At 37.9% G+C, this 21,831-nt stretch overlaps 1 protein-coding gene across 1 annotated transcript in view; it reads right to left on the bottom strand.

The window, feature by feature from the left end:
- Nucleotides 1-16,484: 16,484 nt before the first annotated feature.
- The window catches only part of LOC135082465 (tetratricopeptide repeat protein 28), a 97,699-nt gene continuing 92,352 nt past the window's right edge, over nucleotides 16,485-21,831 (bottom strand). The window contains exons 35-45 of the mRNA XM_063977260.1: nucleotides 21,641-21,748; nucleotides 21,484-21,565; nucleotides 21,304-21,401; nucleotides 20,821-21,050; nucleotides 20,160-20,324; nucleotides 19,239-19,394; nucleotides 19,048-19,151; nucleotides 18,807-18,957; nucleotides 18,582-18,733; nucleotides 18,378-18,503; nucleotides 16,485-18,287 (exon numbers count right to left, since the gene is read on the bottom strand). Coding sequence (XP_063833330.1) covers nucleotides 17,110-18,287; nucleotides 18,378-18,503; nucleotides 18,582-18,733; nucleotides 18,807-18,957; nucleotides 19,048-19,151; nucleotides 19,239-19,394; nucleotides 20,160-20,324; nucleotides 20,821-21,050; nucleotides 21,304-21,401; nucleotides 21,484-21,565; nucleotides 21,641-21,748 — 2,550 coding nt within the window. The 3' untranslated portion in view covers nucleotides 16,485-17,109. The remainder of the gene's footprint in view (nucleotides 18,288-18,377; nucleotides 18,504-18,581; nucleotides 18,734-18,806; nucleotides 18,958-19,047; nucleotides 19,152-19,238; nucleotides 19,395-20,159; nucleotides 20,325-20,820; nucleotides 21,051-21,303; nucleotides 21,402-21,483; nucleotides 21,566-21,640; nucleotides 21,749-21,831) is intronic.

The following is a 21,831-nucleotide window of genomic DNA, read 5'->3' on the forward strand; positions in this document are numbered from 1 at the left end:
AAGAGAGTATTAGCTTAGTTTTGCAATATTACCTAGTATATCTGATTAGCAGGCACGCTAATAGTATGATATATCTTCTTATCAGCTGGATCATTCAGTATGCTGTGTGCAGGTAAACATAGTTAGTGCATGATTTATGGGCGCATAATGTTGGCCTAAGCGTCGCCAGACGGGAAGTTGACCGACAAGTGCGGGAACTAGAATCCGTTGGGCCTGGACACACTACAAACTGTCTCAAAATCTTATATTATAGGTCTATAAACTATGAAATAGCAGTATAATTGTAGTGATTTCTGTTTTTTGAACAACTTAAAAAACACTCTAAACGGAAAGAGAAGTTCTTGGCCTGTACCTCACTTAGTGACCCTGATGGAAAATGATCATCAGGCTGAAGGTTGAAGCGAGCTTCACCCGTAATCCTCAACCACACAGATAGGTACCGGCTATCTTCCCTCCAACTTCCGAAACACAACAAATTGTTGTTAATATTGTTTGTCATGGCAAACTTAGGTAAGGCGTACCTACTTAGAACCAGCCCTATCACCAACCAAACTAAGCAGATACTTACTATGTAATGCCAAAAATCGTTGAATCGATACTTAGTTGCTAATTGGAGCTGGAAGATAAACGAGTAATTAAATTAGAAGTGTGTTTAGGCCCTATTAGTCTATTGACTGAAATCGGGTTTGGCGTTCGATAAGCGATTTCGTAGTGTGAATAATATTTTTGCATAAAATCTGTGGTGCGCAAGCGACGCGTGGGTGGGACCGTCTGCAAGGCTAACCGATTACATCAAAACATAATCCAGAGAGAAAAGCTAGTAATGTTTTATAATAAGCAAGTCATTGAGTCTCCACGGTAGGAGCAAGCCCTTTGTAATCAAGAAGAAAATCTACGAGTATAACTAAATATAGGTTAAAGATCTAACTTTAACTGTAACTTCTTCTTCTTCTTCATTTATTGATGGCGATGGTAACTGTAACTTCTACGCAACCTTAGAAGTATTGAGGGTAGTCATTTTAGATACAATGTGCTAATAAAATTATTGTGATTTAATGAAATCTGTATACCTACATAATGAAATCGGAGCAATTTAAGTACTTTTTTCCTGGCTGAAGCACATTTTTTCTACGTGTTTTCTTCTATAAGCAAGAGCTGGCTGTTTTCGTTGTATTGTGACTCAATCAAACGCCACTGGGAAGTGGCGGGATCGACCTAATGGGCACCTCGCCTTTAGCGACGGATTTGTGGTGCCTTGATTTTTATTGGTCTGAACTGGTCTGAAAGTAAACAGTATTTATGATATATATTCTAATAAAGATTGCATCACGAGATATTTTATAACCACTTTAGCACTGAATTAAAAACAAGTAGTCCTTTGGTCCTTTGTTTCAAGTTTTAAGTTGTGGAATGTTGCAGCTGCACGAAACTCTTGTAAATATTGAGATCATGATTTTGTGACTCTGAACATACCTACCTACTCTATAAAAAAAGGCTGAACAACCACATTGAGCGGATATAAAAATGGATTAATGTAGATCATGTCGCCAGTTGGCGTCCAAACGACAGATAACTTTTGAAAACAGTGGATATTAACTATAACTGTACACACTAACAAAACCGAAAGCCTTCTATCAACGCCTAGATGTATGACAGATTGACAGGTGATACCTACTTCTTAGTATTTTCCGCTGCTTTAAAGAATTACCCCTCGTTAGATGCGAATAGGTGGACGCAAACAGGCAACATTACCTTAATACGCAACTTGAACTTGATCGCCGCAAAGAATTATTGTGGAATGTCAATCGCCTTCTAAAAAGAGGCGAAAGGATATGCATTGAATTACATCGTGCGTCCGCGCACATATAAAACGCCCTTTTTAAATGTTTTGAGTAAAATAATAAGCATTTGACTTCAATATTTAATAATGTCTTACATTTACAGTATACTTATTTATATGTTACATACTTACAACTTAAAATATTGATAGATGTAGGTAGGAACCCACCGATAAGTGGAGTCTCGTTTTCGTAACTTTGTTTAGAATACATTAAAAAGCTATCTCGAAGCTTTTAATCGCGTTATTAAACATCCTGTGTGTTTAATAATGCCTATTAAAAACTGGTGGGTTCTTTGAAGTGGACAGAGGCAAATAATATTTTGGTCCAGTAACTTCCTCGATTAAAGTTGTGTAATTCAAAGAATCATAGCATTAATTTTGTGTAGTTACTTTAAAATAATTTTGATCTGTTCGGAAATAAAATTCATATCAATATTAGAGGTCGAATTTGATTATACACAATGGGCAAATCAAATTGCTGTAAATCCATAATTTAATCGCTGCTACTGGTCTAATAAAAAATGACTTGCCTTAGTTTTATCTATACCGAATGATTTATGACTAATAGAAAAATACAGCTACTTTGTTAGTTTACGCGCATTCCTGTACGATGTTAAGTTTTATTACTTGCTACTGTGCAACCTCTAACGAACATTGTCCACACCCAAGTGTGGATACTGAAAATAGATCTTACCACTGCACATAACAGAATGACACTTCGCGAGATTGATTGCTGATAAGACACCTAATTAAAAGTTTTATTTGCAAGTCTAGTATTTTTAAATTAGTTAATTATTGCTTTAAAGGCTATAGCGTATGTTAGTTCAATAAATATAAAGTGACAAGACTGTTGTGAAAAAGGAGACAGCTGTTTAGAGAGAAATTAATAATGTTTCGTTCATTGTTTGTAATTGAATTGTGGTATAAGTATTAGCCTAGGCGCAGACCATTGACTTTTAATTGGCCGATAGTTGGGGTCGGGCTGTTAATATCAGTATGGAGATGTATGAAAGTGCGCACGTTACACCGATTGTTTCTTCATACTAATTAGAATCGGGCCCAAGTATCGGCCGACTAAAAGTCGGTGGTCTGCGCCTAGGCTTAGCGTATTTAATGTATACTTACACTTACGGAATAATAATTCTAGGTCGATATTTAGGTAACGTCTCAACATAAAATGTAAATACTTAGTCTAACTAGGGTGACTCGTACATAGCCGGGGGCAATCTTTAGTCAAATTATAAGTCTGAATCTGGATTCAAATTACTCCATATTTACGATATCTTATCTTAATAAAACACGTTCAAATAAATACGTAGTTAAGTGGCTCCAATCCATTAATTGGCGCTATTATTAACAAAGAATTTCAACTGGCAATTGCTATCTCTTCCGTGTAACAAAAAGGCCATTTGATATGTATTCAATCATGTAAAAAAATAATGAACAAATTGAGTAGGAAGAGTGTTCATTAATCATGTTTTTAAATTTTTAAAGACATTGTGTTTTTTTCGTGTTTGATCTAGAAAATAGTTATTTCACCAGTTATCTGCAAGCATAGGCACGAATTGACGAATCTCTCCAATTGAACTTTATTTAAAAACTACGAGCGTTTTTTGCGCTGCTGATCACTGGCCTACTTGTAAATTAGTCCAGTCAATAAAGCATTGTAGATGGAAAACTGAAGAACACAATTTCTGACCTCGGGACTTTATTTAGCCTAGTTAGGTGGTGAACATAGCAAAAGTCCCCGCCCTTAGCCCTTGAGCCGGCGGGGAGAGGGGGGTTTAAAGGTGCCACTTTTCGGTTTTTCGCTTAATCCTCGGAAACTATGCGTCCTAGTGACATGACTACTTTGAACCAAAAAAAGCATATTCAATTTGCTACAGGTGAGATAGACAAGTTTTTCTATAAATTGTATAGTTTTCGCGGCATCTGCTCTAGAAGGTCTGTAATATTGGAAATTTTATTTTTGTCTTACATGTTCCCATCAGGAGAAAATCGACTAAATCAACATTGAGCAATCATTCTAGATATGCGGGAGCATGTTAAGCCTAGTTCCTGCGAGGGGACTACACCGTGCGTATATTTAGACGAATCACTTTGAGCCACTTTTGACTCCTCATCACTCAAAAACTACTGTGCATTAACACTTCAAATTTGGCTCATGTGTTGAGACTTGCAAGATATACATCAATTTCAAATTTCATAAATCGATGGCTCCTACGTATACTGGCGTAAGTGAAAAAAGTAAATTTTACAGGAGAGCCATTTTAGTGGCCAGAACCATATTTTTGGGTCATATCTTCTGACCTACTAAAACGAATTTAATGAAATTTCACATTTAGCCTTAACATGTAATGCTTTTGCTACTGCTGTTATCAATTTTTATATTTTTCTTATATATTTTGAGATTTTACGCATTGCCCTTTTACGTCGGCATATTTCTATAATTTCATGTATATTGTTCAACGTAAAAAGACTTAAATGACAACGTAAATATAATATTTTAAGCGATTACTCTCTTTATTTATGCATGTAATTATTTTAATTGTTATCATGTGCTATATCAATAATAAATCAGTTAGAAAAAGTCGTTTAATGTACCGTTTTACGTTTTAACGCAAATACGCCCATATACTGTGCTCGAGATTTAGTTAGGTCTTTTAACATAATGTGTCATATTTTAAAAAAACATAAATAACATGAAAAAATCGAATTGCCTAAGGCGGGAATTCAACCCACGATGCCTTAGGCAGTTCGATTTTTTCAAGTTATTTATAATTTTCAAATTAGTTTGAGATGCGACTCTTAACGCTAAAAATTAAATAACTATATCATGTGTCATAATTTATAAATAAAACAATTTGCTAAATATTTTCATGGCTTTATTTAAGATTTGGATTATAATAAATATATGTTTATGTAAGCAACTACTCGTATAGATTGACAAATCGTATGATTGGGCTTTATACGTGGCGTAGTTTTGCACATACGCCTATTTGCCTAAAATTTTATTTTGTATCTAATGGAAAAAAAATTTTTTTTCTTACTGATGTTATAGATTAGAGCAAAGTGAAATCATTGCTTAAATAATTGGAAAAAGGCGTAAGCGGCAGTTTCGCCCTTATACGTAGGAGCCATCGAAATATGCCTCAAACGGTTCTTTAGATATTGACGTCCAAAAATCTACATGTCTGACCTATAGACCAAATTCTAACCACTTCCAGATGACCTCGAAGGTTCAAATTTGGCATCCAGAAAGGTAGTTATGTAAATACAAAGGAACAAATAAAAAACCAGTAAATTTTAACATTTCACATGTGATAGATAGATTTTAGTGCTCTAAATATCGATTTTTGAACGTCAATACCTAAAAAACCGTTTGAGGCATATTTATGAAATTTGAAATTGATATATATCTTGCAAGTCTCAACACATGAGCCAAATTTGAAGTGTTAATGCACAGTAGTTTTTGAGTGATGAGGAGTCAAAAGTGGCTCAAAGTGATTCGTCTAAATATACGCACGGTGTAGTCCCCTCGCAGGAACTAGGCTTAACATACTCCCGCATGTCTAGAATGATTGCTTAATGTTGATTTAGTCGATTTTCTCCTGATGGGAACATGTAAGACAAAAATAAAATTTCCAATATTACAGACCTTCTAGAGCAGATGCCGCGAAAACTATACAATTTATAGAAAAACTTGTCTATCTCACCTGTAGCAAATTGAATATGCTTTTTTTGGTTCAAAGTAGTCATGTCACTAGGACGCATAGTTTCCGAGGATTAAGCGAAAAACCGAAAAGTGGCACCTTTAAACCCCCCTCTCCCCGCCGGCTCAAGGGCTAAGGGCGGGGACTTTTGCTATGTTCACCACCTAACTAGGCTAAATAAAGTCCCGAGGTCAGAAATTGTGTTCCACGGATTTCTCTCTACACCGTCGTTAAGGCATTAATTGATTGGACTAAATGTAAATATTGGGACGTGTAAAAGAACTTTTCAATTGTATTACATGGCATAACATGACTTTTACGGCTTTAAATTAAGGTTCAAAGTCATCCAGGGAGTCGTTTTGAGACAGTTCCGATGTGCTGGCGGTCGTACGGACAACAGCACATTAAGCTTAACACTGTGGCATCTTATGTAATTGTGATAGGGGCTATTTTGCAACGAAAAAGTAAAGGTTGATGTGCTGTCGTCCGTTCATTAATTTACACAGTACCAACTTAAGTCATGTCATCCTTATCCGAATAATATTTTCGCTCACTTTCGATAATTTTTACCAAGACCACCTTGAACTGTTTTTTACACAATGTTTAAATTATCATAATAATAGTTATAACAATTAAGTAATTACCCTGTTTAACTTGATTGTAGGGAGGAACATGATGTAAAAGTGATATAGTGACGTGAAATAATTACGTTTATATAATTTTGGCAGTTTAAAATAATTGATAGCCGTCTGGTTTGCCCTGGTGGTTTGTTATCGAGTGACTTTTTTATTGCGATTGCGGGTTCGATGCTTGCCGGGACATGAACGTTTCAGGTAGTTTTTCATCAAAGGAATTGACTAAGTACCTATTCGTCAAAGTCTAAAGTAACATCATATTTGTAATTTTGTAACTTACTGACTACTGTTTTGTAAAGAAACTACCTACTCTATACTGGGACCGTGACTTTTATGCAATATTTTTTTAAATAAATATGTAGTAGGATCATCTTCTTGCTCTTGTAGGCTCCTTTTTTCCTCAAATCTTAAATGTTTACTGCAAATTATATTGCCAACCTCATAAACACTCAAACCTTATTTAGTGTAAATTAATAATGCACATCAAAATGCTCATTAAACCGAAATCGGTCCATTTACATTCAAGATGTGACCTTCCGCCGAACCCCGCTTTGACGTTGGTTGCCGATAATTATATTTCGGTTTCCTTTATTCATTGGTATGTTGAAACACAACATCCTTCCTTTGCCCATAATTTGCACGCCTTTTATTATTTTAGACTAGATTTTCAGCGCGGTTACGCTTGCGTGTATGAAAAAAATAGTCCACTGAAAAACGATAAGTATTCAATTTATGATCCTTTACAATAAATTGATTCATTATTATTTGAGTCTCATTTATTTATACTTCAATGCCAAAATTTTAACATTAGGAGAACTTAATGCCATGAGGCATTTTTAAATATTGTTCTCGTATCTATCGCCTCTAATTATGAAACAACTACTGAAGCTAAGCACGGATTTAAGCTTTTGATTGACCGAGCTTAAATATTTAGACCAATCACTGCTGAACTTTGATGAAACTTCTTAAATGTTATAAAATTACATAATCTAGAATCTTTCTTCGTTCCAGTAAGTCGCAGGCAAGAGCTTAACTAAAAGGATTGATCTAAAAGCTACCTAAAGTATGAAAAGCTCGCTTTACGTCGTTTCAGTACAATTCTGGAGAAAGAATTATAAAACAAACAGACAATGGTGTATGAATGATTGCTTACTACATACTTGTACGTATAAACTACCAAATAATTATTGCGTCTTCAAATATTAGTCCAACATTTGATGGAAACAAATTACTCACAAGCATGCAATTAAATGCTGATTAAATTATGTCGTATGTAATAACATGTATTACAGATCATCGGATTTGTTCTGCGGATGGCAGTGCCGGCGGCGGCCCAGTAGCGAAGGTTAATAGTTTTACTAGCGTACGGAAGATATAGTACCCCAATAAATAAAAGTAGTAGTAATTATGGTTGTTTTAGCCACACGAGGCCGCGCCATTTAATTGATATTACTGAGTACTGTCATTATCTTTTGATTCATTGATACATTTCAATACGCAGTCATTTAGAGCAGCTATTAAAATAAAAAATAAAATTAAAATTCATAAAATTCATTTATTTTTGCAAATAGGCTTTAAAAAAGCGCTTTTACACGTCCCAATATTAACCCTACCACTGCTTCGGGACAATAAATGGGCCAGTGCTGAGAAGAAGCAGCGCAAGAAACTCAGTCACTATTGTCAGCCTCCTTTTCAAGGTTTTACAGTCTTTAAAATATCCAAATTATAGTTATAAGTATTAATGCGAGCTAGGTAGTTAAACATTCCAAACATTTTTATCCTTTATATAATCATCAACTTTATAGTAGCCCTTTTTCATTAAGGTGCTTTTGATATGTGCTTTAAATTTATGAATGGGCAATTCTACAACAGTTTGTGGTAATTTATTGAAAAGTTTAATACATTTCCCCATAAATGAATTACCAATTGATGTATTAGACCAGTTTTTATTAAGTAATTTTAATTTTAAAGTGGTTTGTTTTGTGGTGATACCTACATGAGTGGGTTGCATTTGCATTGGCCTTCTATAAATATGAAAAAGTACTGCAGTATCTGTCTGATGCTGAGTAATAATATGAGATAAAGTAAGTCCTGTGTTTCATAAAGAATGGATTATTCGGTATTAACTCGAGAGAGATCTTAATTTGCAAGATGTCGTAAAATACTGAGCTCCGGCGTGTATGCAAAGATTACCATACTTATTCATATCTATCCTTTAAGTGAAATAATTCTTAAAGAGTGTAATTTATATTAATAATCTTAAATTGTACTTTGCTATACTATAAATAAAGGTGGAATTTCGAGTCCCGTGCAGTTTTATTATTGCCCAAATAAGGTGCTGTCAGGGTTCTGTGCTTGCGCACGATTTCGGCCACAATGTACTACTGTGGTACTACATAATTGTAATTATGCACATTATGGAGATAACTTATCGTACCTACCTACTGAAAAAAAGTAATCTTTTAGAATATGCTGCAGTTTTCCTGAAAATTTTATTGCGTGTCTTTACGACTTTCATATCAACTTATGATAACTATAACAATGTATTCGAATTAATAGAACTGCTTTTCGAAAAGCAATACCTTACTTACATGGTATTCTAAAATCAATACAAACAGTGCAATCATAGACTGGACTTTTACAATATGATCGTGAAATTATGTTTTATCCAAAAGTAGAGCTCAAGAATCTTAAACCTGTCTAGAGATAGTTATTAAGTTAGTTATAAACTAATAACAATTTGGGTAAAAGAATGCAATCACGTGTTTTTGAATGGTCTAGTTGTTTTTTATCGTTTCCTGCCTACAAGTAGCGCAGTGTAAACATTTCTCAGTCGCTGTTAAAAGTTTAGTAAGTCTTTGTTAACTCATAGATATGTGTTGAAATTCATGTTAGGTTTGTAAGAAAATTGTATTCAAATTGTTCTCGCTTGAATTAGTGGTTAGTAGCCAATAGTTTTACCAATTGTTACCATTTTATAAATGTTACGAGTACCTATAAGTAGTCACTTAAGTTAGTAATAAGGTTCCAAAGTAAACTAAGGTTTATGTAAATTTTCATGAAAGTAAGCACTAAAGCACAAAAAATGTGTCAAGGATCTATTTCAACATCTCGCACACACAACCAAACTTCTGTGTTGTCATGTTTAGATCGTGACCGCCAATAAAACCCAACCAGTAGAATCTAAGAAGATAAACAAACACGCATTGGTGGTGTTCAGCTTAAAATGTTTAATTTTCCCTAAACGCATACGAATTTGCATAAATTGCGCAAATAAGTATTTGTCTAGAATTCAACAATTCATCTCTGGGCGCACAATGAAGCTAGTCCCCAAAAACCTTTTAAATTCCCTACATCAGCGAGCTGTCAGGTGGGCTAATGATTCGAAATGCTTACCGAACCTTATCTTATCATGAAATCGGCCTGGCACCGTGTCGGGTTTCATTCACAGGCATAATAATAAGTTAATAACATAGATTTACTGCTACTAATCCGATTTAAAGCTATTTATGCGATTGGCTGGCCCGACTCACGACTATGGTCTATTTGGGTGAATATCCCAAACACGTTTTTTACGCGGCGGAGCTGAGAATCGATGGGAGAAATGTAACTAGAGCGATGATTTTTTTTCTGTATATAGTTTATACAGCGTTTTACACGATAGCAAAATCTTCAGGACAAAAGGTAGTTATTTTATGTACTAAAAAAATTTTCAAAGACCCAAAATCTAATAGCGGTGGCGCGTCCTAACTCTATTTCTACTCATAAATTGTGTTATTCCTTCTTTCTCGGGGATTCTAGTAATTTAAAAATAGTATAGCCATAAAATACATTAAATAAGACTTCCAAATGATATGAAGGAAATGTGATATTTCATATTTTAAGTGTTTTAAATAGCCTTTCAAAACTGTCCCACGAAAAAAAGCAATTACAGTGGCTCAATTTCGACACTCTCTTACTTCTCCAAAGAAGCTTTGAGAGACGTAGAGTTCTTCTTCCCTGCATCACTCAACTGTGTCCTCCTGATCGGGCTATAAAGACTTGCGACTTGTGGTATTGTTTTTCCAGCAGACCCGTAAATATTTGTATCAGCGGCACAGGAATACAAAATTTTTCAATTTCGCTGGCAAGTGTATGAGTGAAAGCTACTTACTTAGATGCTAAACGATTCTTTAACATGATTAAAGTTTGATGTTTTGTTGTATCTGCATAGAGAAATTATTGATCAGAATTATAGTTTTCTTTATAATTTGAATTTTGTAACAGTTTTTCAATTCCGGTGGCGCAATTTCGGTGGCTCCGGTGGCGAATCTATTGCCGGAATTGGTCTTATTGGCTCTGGAGCATTGTACCTAGGTCTACTAAGGTCTCAGTCATAACTACAATATCGTCAGTGAATCGAAGTTGTGTGATGTACTCGCCGTATCTTGATACTGAGTTCGGTCTAGCTCAGAAGCTTGAAAACCTCTAAGTGGGAGGTAGTGAAGACTTTAAGAGATTATGGTGTCTCCAACTCTGAACCTTCGCAGCAATCAGATAAGTTTCGAGTTCTGATCTTGGGGGAGGGCTGATATGATGAAGTTTTCATACAAATACTTAAGAAGTTGCATGTATCGACAGTCAATTTGACGCCATTAAAGAGACTGTAGCACAGCCCAGGTCTTGACCGAATCGAAGAAGGTACAAAAAGGCCAATAATAATGACTGATTATAGTCCTCAGTCTTCTGCATAATTTGAAGCAGCATTAAATATGTACGTAGTATTACGAACGTTTTTTCGAAAATGAGGTTTTCTGGGAGACTGGATGTTGGATAGCGAGAGTGTCATGTTTCAGGAAAAAGCTGCCTCTCCTGACTCTGAACCATCGCCAACGTCCATTCCATTCCAGTCTCTAGCACCACCACCATGTCTTATTTTTTGGTTTATCGACCAATAAACATGGTGGTATTTAAGAGAACTTTAGTACTAGCATTCCATCTGATTTCATAAGCTCAGTTGTGATTTCATTATCTCCTGGTACATACCTTGTTGTTTTTAATAGGGCCGGAATAATCTCGATCTTCAGCCTAATTACTAGTAGTGCTTCTTAATCTCTCCTAGCAGCTTAGGCATTTACCAAAATGGTTCTGCTATCCTCGTTATTCATGTTGGTATATTCAATTTGGTCCTCGCAAATACATACTTTCGATTTATTACAAAAAATCGTCTCTATAATACACTTTGTATCAGCGTGAGGACTTGGATAGCTATTTATACATCGATACTTAGCAGAATCTTAAAAACAGATGTGAATAGTCCTGAAACAGCTAAAATTTCCCTAGTCTCGTAGGTTGCAATCTATTCTGCCACTCGAGATGAAAATTCGTGGGGCTTTGGAGCTGGATTGGCACTGGTCGTGGCTTAGGCTTCATCAGTCGACAGCTTTTGAGCATCTTTTATTCGGCATTCTTCTATTTCGGTGATGACTTCTTCTTCTTCCTCGGTCCCTCACTGATGAGGATCGCAACCGCAGATAGTGTTCCTTCATAGACTGCGGTCATAAGCTGTGTGGTGATCGGAGAATGCAAATGTGATTAAATTGCCTGTTCGTCTAAAAATGATTACTACATTTTGATTTTTGCAGTACTATTAGGGTGCAGCTCAGTACGCTTTTACAGTTCTGGCATCTTTTGCTAGGCCTTCTCTCTCTATGAGGCTGGCTGGATTTAGTCCTCCGTTTCTTAATTGTACTACTTTTATCTAGCTCATTGTCGCTAGGTTTGCATAGTTTTCCGTTAAATTACCCTGTCACAAATATGTAATGTGTTAGTTCAGTAGCTGGTATAGATCTAGAAATATCTTCATACTTAATCTCCAGTTCGCATGGTCTTTAGCGAATAATTAGTTGCGTAATTCTGAGTATAGGATAGGTATGATACCATCATGAAAACTTGGCTAGCCTGGACCAATATTTTTACTTATGGAAGATAAACCTAACACCAACCTGGGGCAGTTGGTCGCCCTCCCGGGACTAGAGTTGGTTTCTGGGTTTGAGGGTCATGTATGATGTCTTTGTGATGACTCTAGAATAACGGGGCTGTTGGCGGCTAGAGCCAGAAAGTTTTGGATTTGTTCTCTATGGAGGGATTTTGCCGTTATCACCATGCTTAGCAGGCTGGTTGGTAGTTCCAGTATGGTAGTATAATACCCGGAAAGATGCTGCAGCCCACCCTCCAGTATTTTGATTCCTTAGTCGGCTATTACGACTCACGTGGGAAGATTTGATGCTTTTTTAGGGTCACAACACAGGCCTGAATATTGTTTTTAATTATAAACATCTTTACTGGATAATAATACTTAATTGATTACAAATAAATAAGTAATTTGAGACAATCATCCGTAACCTTCCGAAGTCCGCTGTATAAATAAATTTCGGTGGATTGGTTCTTAATTCCGGTGGCTCAAATACAATTTCGGTGGCTCTTGATAATTTCAAATTGACATATCTCGAGAAGTATTAATAATATTTTGATCTCTACCATATCATTGAATAATACAAGTTATTTACTATTATTTCTGCCACAAAAAAGTTTTGGAAAGTGGAAATTAAAATTCGCCACCGGAATTAGGCAAAAAACGAGTTTGTTGATATTCACCCATTTAAATAACAATGGCCGAAAGAAATGTTGATTTTTGATCGCTGATCGAGATTGTTTTAATTCGCAGGTGATAATGTGGGTTAGCAGTCGACTGCAGACCGCAAACATTGATATTAACATGCAAAATTACATTATCACCTAGTAATATTTACTTGACGGCCTCTTTGACCCGGTGATTCGCATGCCGGGTTAGATATCTGAAAAATAACAATAAAATTTTAAAAATCTGGAAGAATATATTGCTGGTAAGCAGTTCTGTAATACCATAAATGGGTTTTGTCTTTACAGGATGAACGACTGACCCTATAAAGCCAGCATATCATTGGAATCATAAACAAATTACTATTGTAGGATTTGTGTCAAAATACTGTACTACTAATGCGAAACAATAGATTATGCCTGGTAATTATCAAGTTTAGTGTGTCATTAAGTTAATAAACAATGTCTAATAGGCTATGCCGCCCGCTGGGCTAGCACAATAATAGTCCGGGAGCTGGTGACCCCTTTTGGGGAAGGACTTGGTAAATGCTCAATAACATTCTTAAAATGGAATCCATCTTTTATATCTAGACCTTATCTACTTATATGACATATAATTAGTTTCGAAATCCTTATTTACCTTATTTACACTAAGTACTTACTTATTTGAATTAAGTCACTTCAGCGTTTCGTTTTTTGCTTTTGGTTGGTGCCTATGATTGATTTAGGTACTTGTAAATATCAATTTCCTGCGTCAGACACCAATCAAAAGCTAGCTGCAATACATAAACTATTCTATGGACTCAATACACGAGTACACATTATATGCAATGCATAGTTTTAAATACCTCTGACATTTCTACCGCCAGCTCCCCAACTACAGTTACAAGCGCTATTAACAAAACTATTAATTTTACGAACATTGCTTAATTACTGGCACCTGAGTTCGGGACCTGAATGGAGTATAAATTCCGATCTATCACTTTGATTGATGTAGAGCAAGATATCACGATAATTTGGTTATTAAATAGTAAAGGGAATACAGTTTTTTGTGTACCTACTTAACGGACCATGAAAGAACGAATCACAGACCATGTAGGATTTTATTTTTCTTTATTCAGAAGACCACAGCTCTTTATAATAATAATACAAACAGGTATTTTTGTCATAATATCTTGATATCAAACTGAACACGAGTGAAATCCAACATTGGGATTACAAAGAGAAAATGACGTTGATTCAAAATACCATCTAAATTATAGTTTTAGTTTTAGTAATTAACTATCAGATAAACCAATAAAAACGTTTTGCAATTTATTTTTACAAGGACTACCACAATCAAAATTTTGTTTATTTCATCGGATGGGCGGTGTTCTAGCTCGTGACGACACGACTTGGGCGGGAGTCGAACGCGCTACGAGACAACAGGGTAGACGGTCGTGCAAACCTCAAGGTTCTAAAAATGTAAGATATTAAATTACCTACTACTTTTCTCCGTTGCTCTGCTCGCCTGCGGGTCATTTGGAAAGTCAGTCACAAGTCCTTCGGGAATTGTTGGTGACTGAGTTTGTTCTGGCGTTTCTTCTCAGCACTTGCCTTTATGTTTGTCTCGAAGCGCTGTTACTTAGGGCCCGAAAGATAAGGAGACATGTAAAGTGTCCCTTGAGGGCTAACTTCTCTTTATTTATTAATATTTTCGACGTTCATAAGTGCCAGAATATTGTTTAAAATTGAATAAAATATTTCATATCAACTCGAGCGTAGTCGCGGGCATGGGTTTATGGTCTAATTCTATGCCGGAAATGGCAATATCACGCGCAAACTATAAACAAAAAAGTTATTGTACAATCCGAAAGAACACACGTGCATACCAACAACTTTTGTAACGGCATGTCAAGGTCAGTCCGGTAAGGTTTCTCGATAATTTGTCAGCTACGGTTCACTTGGCCACGTTTCGTTTGTTTTCTTTCCGCTCATTACACCCGAATGAGATGTGATTAGATCATTAGATGTTACAATAAGTAACTACTTATTTTTAAAATGACTTGAAAAAGTCGAACTGCCTAAGGTGGGGAATCGAACCTAACAACGGATCGAGAGGCGACTCGACTTCACGCCAAAAAAAAATTAATAACTACTTAAGTATCTGCTTATTCGTAATATTAAAAAAAAGTCTATAGACTATTGGCAAAAAGCAGAAAGCTTAAGAATATTTTTTTATGGTTGTTAATGCGGATTTACTGAGATTATTGGCTGTACCTACCTAATTATATCTTACTAACTACATGGATTTACTAACAACTGTACCATGAAATTGATAATATCTTAGTAAAAGAGGCAAGAAAGCAATGATTTGTAGGTATTACCACAGCTATTACCTCGTTTATTACTAACTGGAGGTATTCTGTTAATAACGATTGGCATGCACAGAAAAGTCATTTTTTACTGCAATTAAGTCAAAACCATTCAAAATAATGCTCTACATCGATGATTTAAGGAGCATTATGATTTTTACGATATTTGTATTAAGTAAAAGTTGATCGTAGCTATTCATAAGTACATTGCCTTCGAAAATGTTGCACCGTGTAGGTATTTCATTGTACATACTTTCAAACTATTAATGCGTGCTGTTGCTAGGAACAAAAATGAAGTGGAAGGAGTGGTGGCCATTTTAGTAGGTACTATATTATACTTAGTATGTATTAACTAGGATAGAACTGTGACCATGGGCACACAAAGCAACATTGACCTGCACCAATGTTGCATTCTTGACAAACGGCTTTTTGTTCTGCTTATCTTATATCTGCATTGATTTATACGATCAAGGAAGACCAGTTCTAAGAGTATCGTATTGAATGCAAGTTTTTAAGTGGGTATTCCATCGTAAAATTATTTAATAGGAATAAAGTTGTAATTTTCAAGTTACAACAGCTGTCCCGTTTTTGATTGTAAAACTGAAACACAAACTGAAATATAAGATTTTAAACTTTCGCGTTCCATTTCAATTAAAATAGTAAGACACGTCTTAACGTGAGTACTTACATAATGTAACGCATTAATTAACGTCGCGTTAAGACCCGTGTCTTACTATTTTAATACAAACTGAAATGTCTTCAAAGAATAAATGTTTCTATGCAAGATAACTGGACTAATTTCACAGCACTTTGAGAAAAAAATCATAGCTTTTCACTTGTTTTACAGGTGGTTTTCGTATTTTCAGTTCTTTCCTCTCGCTTATGCGTCGAGAGATGAGCGAAGAAGACGGGTAGTTCAAAATTACGGCATTCAGTAACAGAGTAACCTGTTACGTAGAGCGCCCACTTTATAAGTTTATTAATTTCCTTTGCTAAAGTTGCGTAAAAAAGCTTTTACTGGTTCACGGATGTGGTACTTATGATTACAAATTGCGGATATGCGGCCGAAGTCCTTGACACTCGTTGTGGGCTGTATGTCGTATAATAGATGTCAGTGCTTGGGGTCTATTCTACAAGAATCTTGATTATGATTTTCAGAGGACTTATTACAAAAAGCTTGGCTTTGATTGCAGTACTTATTATGTTGTATCTACGAGTATCGGTAATTCGGTATTCAGTTCCTTAATTGCGTTCGGAAAGTTAAGTAATAAAACCATAATTATATTCAAATTAAGTTTATTTTATACAAGTTATGATAGTACATAATTACATTTAATGGCAAGAATAAAAAAAATGGAAAGATACACATCACAAAAATTTTAGTAATAACTAATTCATTCACAATTTACAAGGTTTCGCATTCACAAATAAATAAGGCACCATTTATAAAACGATGTAAAATTATTTAAGTAAGAATTAACTAGATAGTACGACCTATTTATGTAAAATTAAGTATCTAAGTATTACACATCTAAATTACGTATACGACTTGTCATATAAAACTAAAATAGCAAAATACTTAGGTACAAGCACTACTTAGTCAAAACATGTGATTATGATCATGAGACAGGTAATTGCCTGGGCGCTTAGTTTAAATTCAAATGTTCATAGCCTGACTGCAAGAAACTGGCGTTTAATATCTATTTACGTTTAGATAGACATGTTACTACTGCGCACTATAATAATAACAAAAATATGAGTAATGTTAAACCACTAGCTACCTAACTTATGACTATTGATGGCTGACTATACCAAGATAGAAATTAATATTTTACAATAATAACATTTTACCATCATAAATAGTTAATTATTCAATAATTAGAAGGATATAATACAATGTAATAATAAAAAAAATATGTACAAAATAATAAAATTGTGACAATTTTAAATTATTTGTTCGGTGGAAAATCTAAAGTAGTGTACGAAGGTCTAGTTCTAGGCACCGGAGGCCTCCGAGGCCGAGGGTGTGTTTTACCTCCTTCAGCTGCCTTGCTCATACTAGGTTCCCCCTCTTCAGGAAGGTATGGGGCCCTAGGGCTTAACACCAATGCTTTGTATGAGGAGTGCGAGTCCGCTATGCTTCTTCCATCACCCTCGTCTCTCCGTGAAAGTTCAGAAAAAGGAGACACAGATCGCTTCTCTATGCCACTAGGTCCGGGAGTCTCGTCTTTCGGTTTCAATTCGTAAGCGTTCTCCTCCTTCCTCTTTGGTTCTGCGTCTTTCTTGAACTTTGTTTGTCGTTCAATTATTTCTGCAGTTGTCAAATCTGACCCTTGAACGTCAGTTTCCAAAGGCGGAGCAGATAGCCAAGGTCTTGAAGCGTTGTTGCCGCACCACCGTTCTTCTGTTTCACTGGTCTCCCCCAAAAGTCCTAGTTTCTCCAAATTTTGCAGGAGAAGATTCTCACTCGAGCTAGCCGCTCTCATTTCTGTCTTTGATTCTTCTGCTAAAAGTAGTTCAGCTAATGGTGGAGCGAGGCCTAAGCCGATATTTCTTTCGTGGTATACCTCTGATATGGTAGGGGTTAGTTCGCCACTCATGTGTCGTACTTGGGCCATGGAGTCGCGACTGCTGGTGCCCATTTTCGGTCGAGGTACGCGTTTAGATGTTGAGGGTTGGGCTAACGCTTGGTCGGTTTTTTCTTCTTCTGTCCTCCGTGGTTGCGCTGACGCTAAGTCGTAGAAAGCGTCTAAATACCTCGCGTGGGAGTGTTCTGGCCGCCTGCGTAATACGGTGTCATGTCCAGAGCTTTCCCAATCCGAGTCGTCAGATGGTGGTCTTCGGGTGTAAAGTGTCCTAATTTTAGTTTGATGGGCTAGAGCTAAGGACACGTCTCTAGGTGGCGCAGTGGAAGGTTGAGGGGCGGCTGGTGGGGAGGGTGTGAAAGCCGCGTCGCTTTCTCCCCTGTACCTTGGTGGAGGTGGAGCCGGGGGCGGGGCAGTCCTACCGTCAGGTTCTCCACGACCAACTTCCGTGGATGACGTTGATCCTCGTACGTACATTGTGAAGGCCCCACCGCAAGAGCCCAGTGGGAGCGGCGGAGGAGGAACTGATGAGACGCTTTCTTCTGAAAAAGAAACAACAATTGGAGATCTGATCTGATCAAGTTAGCTGGAATATGGACGTTCGTTAATCTTCCTATGGTTTTTAGACTTACGTCTGTGCTGCCTTGGTGGTGGTTCACCGTCTGAATGTGGTTCTAAGTCTCCATCGTCGATAGATGCCAGTGATTCCACGCTTGAGCTCGACTCTAAGCTGAGACTGCGTGGGGCTTCTTGCGTGTCTAAAATTAACAGAAGTTATAGTTAGGTACTTGTTACTTGAATGAAGTTATATAATACGTTGATGTTCAGATACGTACCAAATAAAGCTAGAAGAGCCTGTAGCACAAATTGTATGTGTCGTCGATTGGCTGCTTTCCCAGTACGTAGTGTCACCTCATCTTGGCCCACTTCAGCCAGATCGAATCCAAGAGATGCCAGCAGTTCGTGGCATCCATTTACGCGCCATAACCTAAAACAATATTGATGTTATTCACAAAAATATCTACATAAAACGTAAGTTTGATATTGTGAGCAATATGTACCTGACGTTTACAGCAACCTCAATGGTGTCTGTATCAGAGTTCTTTACGGAGAACTGGGAGATAACGGAACGGATAACCCCAATGATGTCATCGGCTACATCTCCATTCGAAATCAACTTCGACAGGGCTTGAAGTGTGGTTGGTGTCAACCCTGAAAGAAGAAATATTGTAAGAAAACATGATAAGGAAGATAAGATTGTGAAAAATCTGCATGATAGGTATTTGTCTTGGACTATCTTACCAAGTAGAGCCTGAAGACTAGCTGAGCACTGAGTAAGTCTCTCTTCTGGATCACTCTGAGGGAAGAACACGCTTGATGGAATACCATTAGCTGCTGGTTCGAATCTAAAAGGAAAAAACAAGTATTAAATCTTTTTTGCCCTACTTATCAGCCAGAAAGATTTGTCTTTGGTACAAAAAAAAGTAATTTACCTAAATCCAACGCTCATGAGAAGTTCTCTCCAGCCAGTTGCATTGCCAGCTTTGTTTTCTATGCTCTTCTGCGTCGTGTACATAGCGTTCTTCTGGCCACGTACTATCCTCTGGAGTGATTTTTCAACCAAGTGCAGGCATACTCGTAATGCATCCCTGTAACAAATACCGCATGAGTTAAGGATTTGTGTGCCAAAGACAATATTGCTTAAATTAACTATTATTTTGAATTAAAATAATAGTCTTTTCCTATAGAGTAGAATACGCTCATTCCCTCTCTTCTACTGGGTGTCGACGTAAGAGACGGCTCAGGGAGAAATATGTGAATATCAGGCCTCCCCAGGAAAACCAGTGCACCCAGTTGCGCGAAGTGCTTCGAGTGCCACCCGGTCTGGATCGCGTCTGGTTGTGACGTCACCGCGGTGACAGGACCACCCTCACACTTTTCATGTCGTAAGACACGGCTCAGGGAACATCATGCTTCTCCAGGAAAGCCTGTGTACCTAGTTGTGCGAAGTGCTTCGTGTGCCGTCCGCTGCAGCTGTGATGTTACGGACACGAGCACAGTCAGCATCTCCCCGGCACTTGTCGGGCGCGGCCAGCAGCTCGCAGAGCGCCTGCCCCATGAGCGCGAGGCCCGACCAGTGCGCCGGGTGCGCGAATTGCTTCGTGTGCCGCCCGCTGCAGCTGTGACGTCACCGGGCGCGACTTCTGCAGGAGTAGTGAAGTAGTGTCTCACCGGCACTTGTCGGGTGCGGCCAGCAGCTCGCACAGCGCCTGCCCCATGAGCGCCACCTTGTTGCTGAGGCGCACGTTGCCGCCCAGCAGCACGAGCCCCGACCAGTGCGCCGGATGCGCGAAGTGCTTCAAGTACCGCCCTGTGACGTCACGGGCGCGACCGCTGCAGGAGTAGTGTCTCACCGGCACTTGTCGGGCGCGGCCAGCAGCTCGCACAGCGCCTGCCCCATGAGCGCCACCTTGTTGCTGAGGCGCACGTTGCCACCCAGCAGCACGAGCCCCGACCAGTGCGCCGGGTGCGCGAAGTGCTTCGTGTGCCGCACCGTCTGCATCGCGTCGCCTAAGGCCCTGGGGATCAAACATTATAGAATAGAATAGAATAGAATAGAATAGAATAGAATAGAATAGAATAGAATAGAATAGAATATAATTTATTTATTGCTTTTATATTATAATACACTTTATGTACACGGGACTATTCCCACCTTTCGTTCCCAACGCTGCAACTCCTGTGTAGCCAGAAACTACAGCTTGACCGCCAATAAAAATCCAACCAGTGAAGGTCAAGTTTGTCCCGGGGGAAAGTTGAACTGTCATTGGACCCGCAACGAAATTAATCAGAGTGTATAACACTTTATGTACAGCAATAATCACAATTTTATCCAGATCTACTGAACATCTAATGATTTCTAGATTAATTTCTAGTTGGAAGCGTTCTGGATCCGGCGATTTTCTGCAATATTTTTAAGGTTCTCTGTCCACCTAATGGGTAGACATCACACGCTGCACAAACTACAGCGTAAATATTGATAAGTTTCAAAAAACGAACTAATATTTGACTTACTTCGCTACCCTGCTTCCTTGCAGCAACGCTGAATAGAGTGCCCTGTACAGTATCTTCGTGGCAGTGTCCTGAGGAGCAGGCCATAAGGTCAGCAGGATAGCCTGGGCTCCTGCGGTAAGCAGCGCCCGGCAGAGGCGGGATATGCCCTCTCCTGCTAAGTTCACGTCCTCGTTCTCTTCGGTGGTGGATCCTTGGAGGGCGGCGCTTGATGGAGCGCATGATATTACGACCTGGAGAACAGAGAAAATGATAAAAGTGGTCAGGAGGTCGATGATGGAAAGGAATGCCAAACATAAAATAATACAATGCTATACAAGTTGGAATGGAAATGGAATGGAAATCCTTGGGGGAGGCCTTTGTCCAGCAGTGGACGTCTTTCGGCTGAAACGAACGATACAAGTCGTTGCAATAACACTTTAAAGTAGGTACCTACTTTGAGATACTTCACAGGATAAAAAGACCGTTTTCATTGTTTGAACTTACCAATCGGGCAGTAATCTTCAGGTTCATGATCTCATTTGCGGTGAGCATAAACTCTGAAGCAGGTGGCAACTCTTCATTACTTTGGGGCATTTCAGCATCTATAAAAATATTCAAATTAATATTTTTGAAGGTGTGATACTTGTGATTATTGTATGTTGTGGACTTTAGTATTATACTTACTTTCTTCTTCATTTTCGGTTGAAACATCAGCTGTTCCGCTTCCAACACTGGTGTTCAAAAGCCGCTTGGCTTGAGAGTCCACCTGTAAATCGCGATATTATTAGATGATTTTTTTAAACATTTTCTTAACAAGATTTGCTATGGTAGTGGTTCTTACCACTTCTCCTGGGCTAAGAACGATGGCGGGCGTCTTCCAGCAGATGTGAGTGGCGAAGTGGATGCATTCCGCTTGAGTTAGCTGAGCGAGGACAGCTTCTTTTGACGCCTGAAAAATTAAATCGCTATTAGATATAATTCTTCCCGACAGTCAAGGTGTTGAGGCGAAACGATATAATTAATATTACGGGC

This window comes from Ostrinia nubilalis, chromosome 21 (assembly GCF_963855985.1).
Source record: "Ostrinia nubilalis chromosome 21, ilOstNubi1.1, whole genome shotgun sequence".
NCBI lineage: Eukaryota > Metazoa > Arthropoda > Insecta > Lepidoptera > Crambidae > Ostrinia > Ostrinia nubilalis.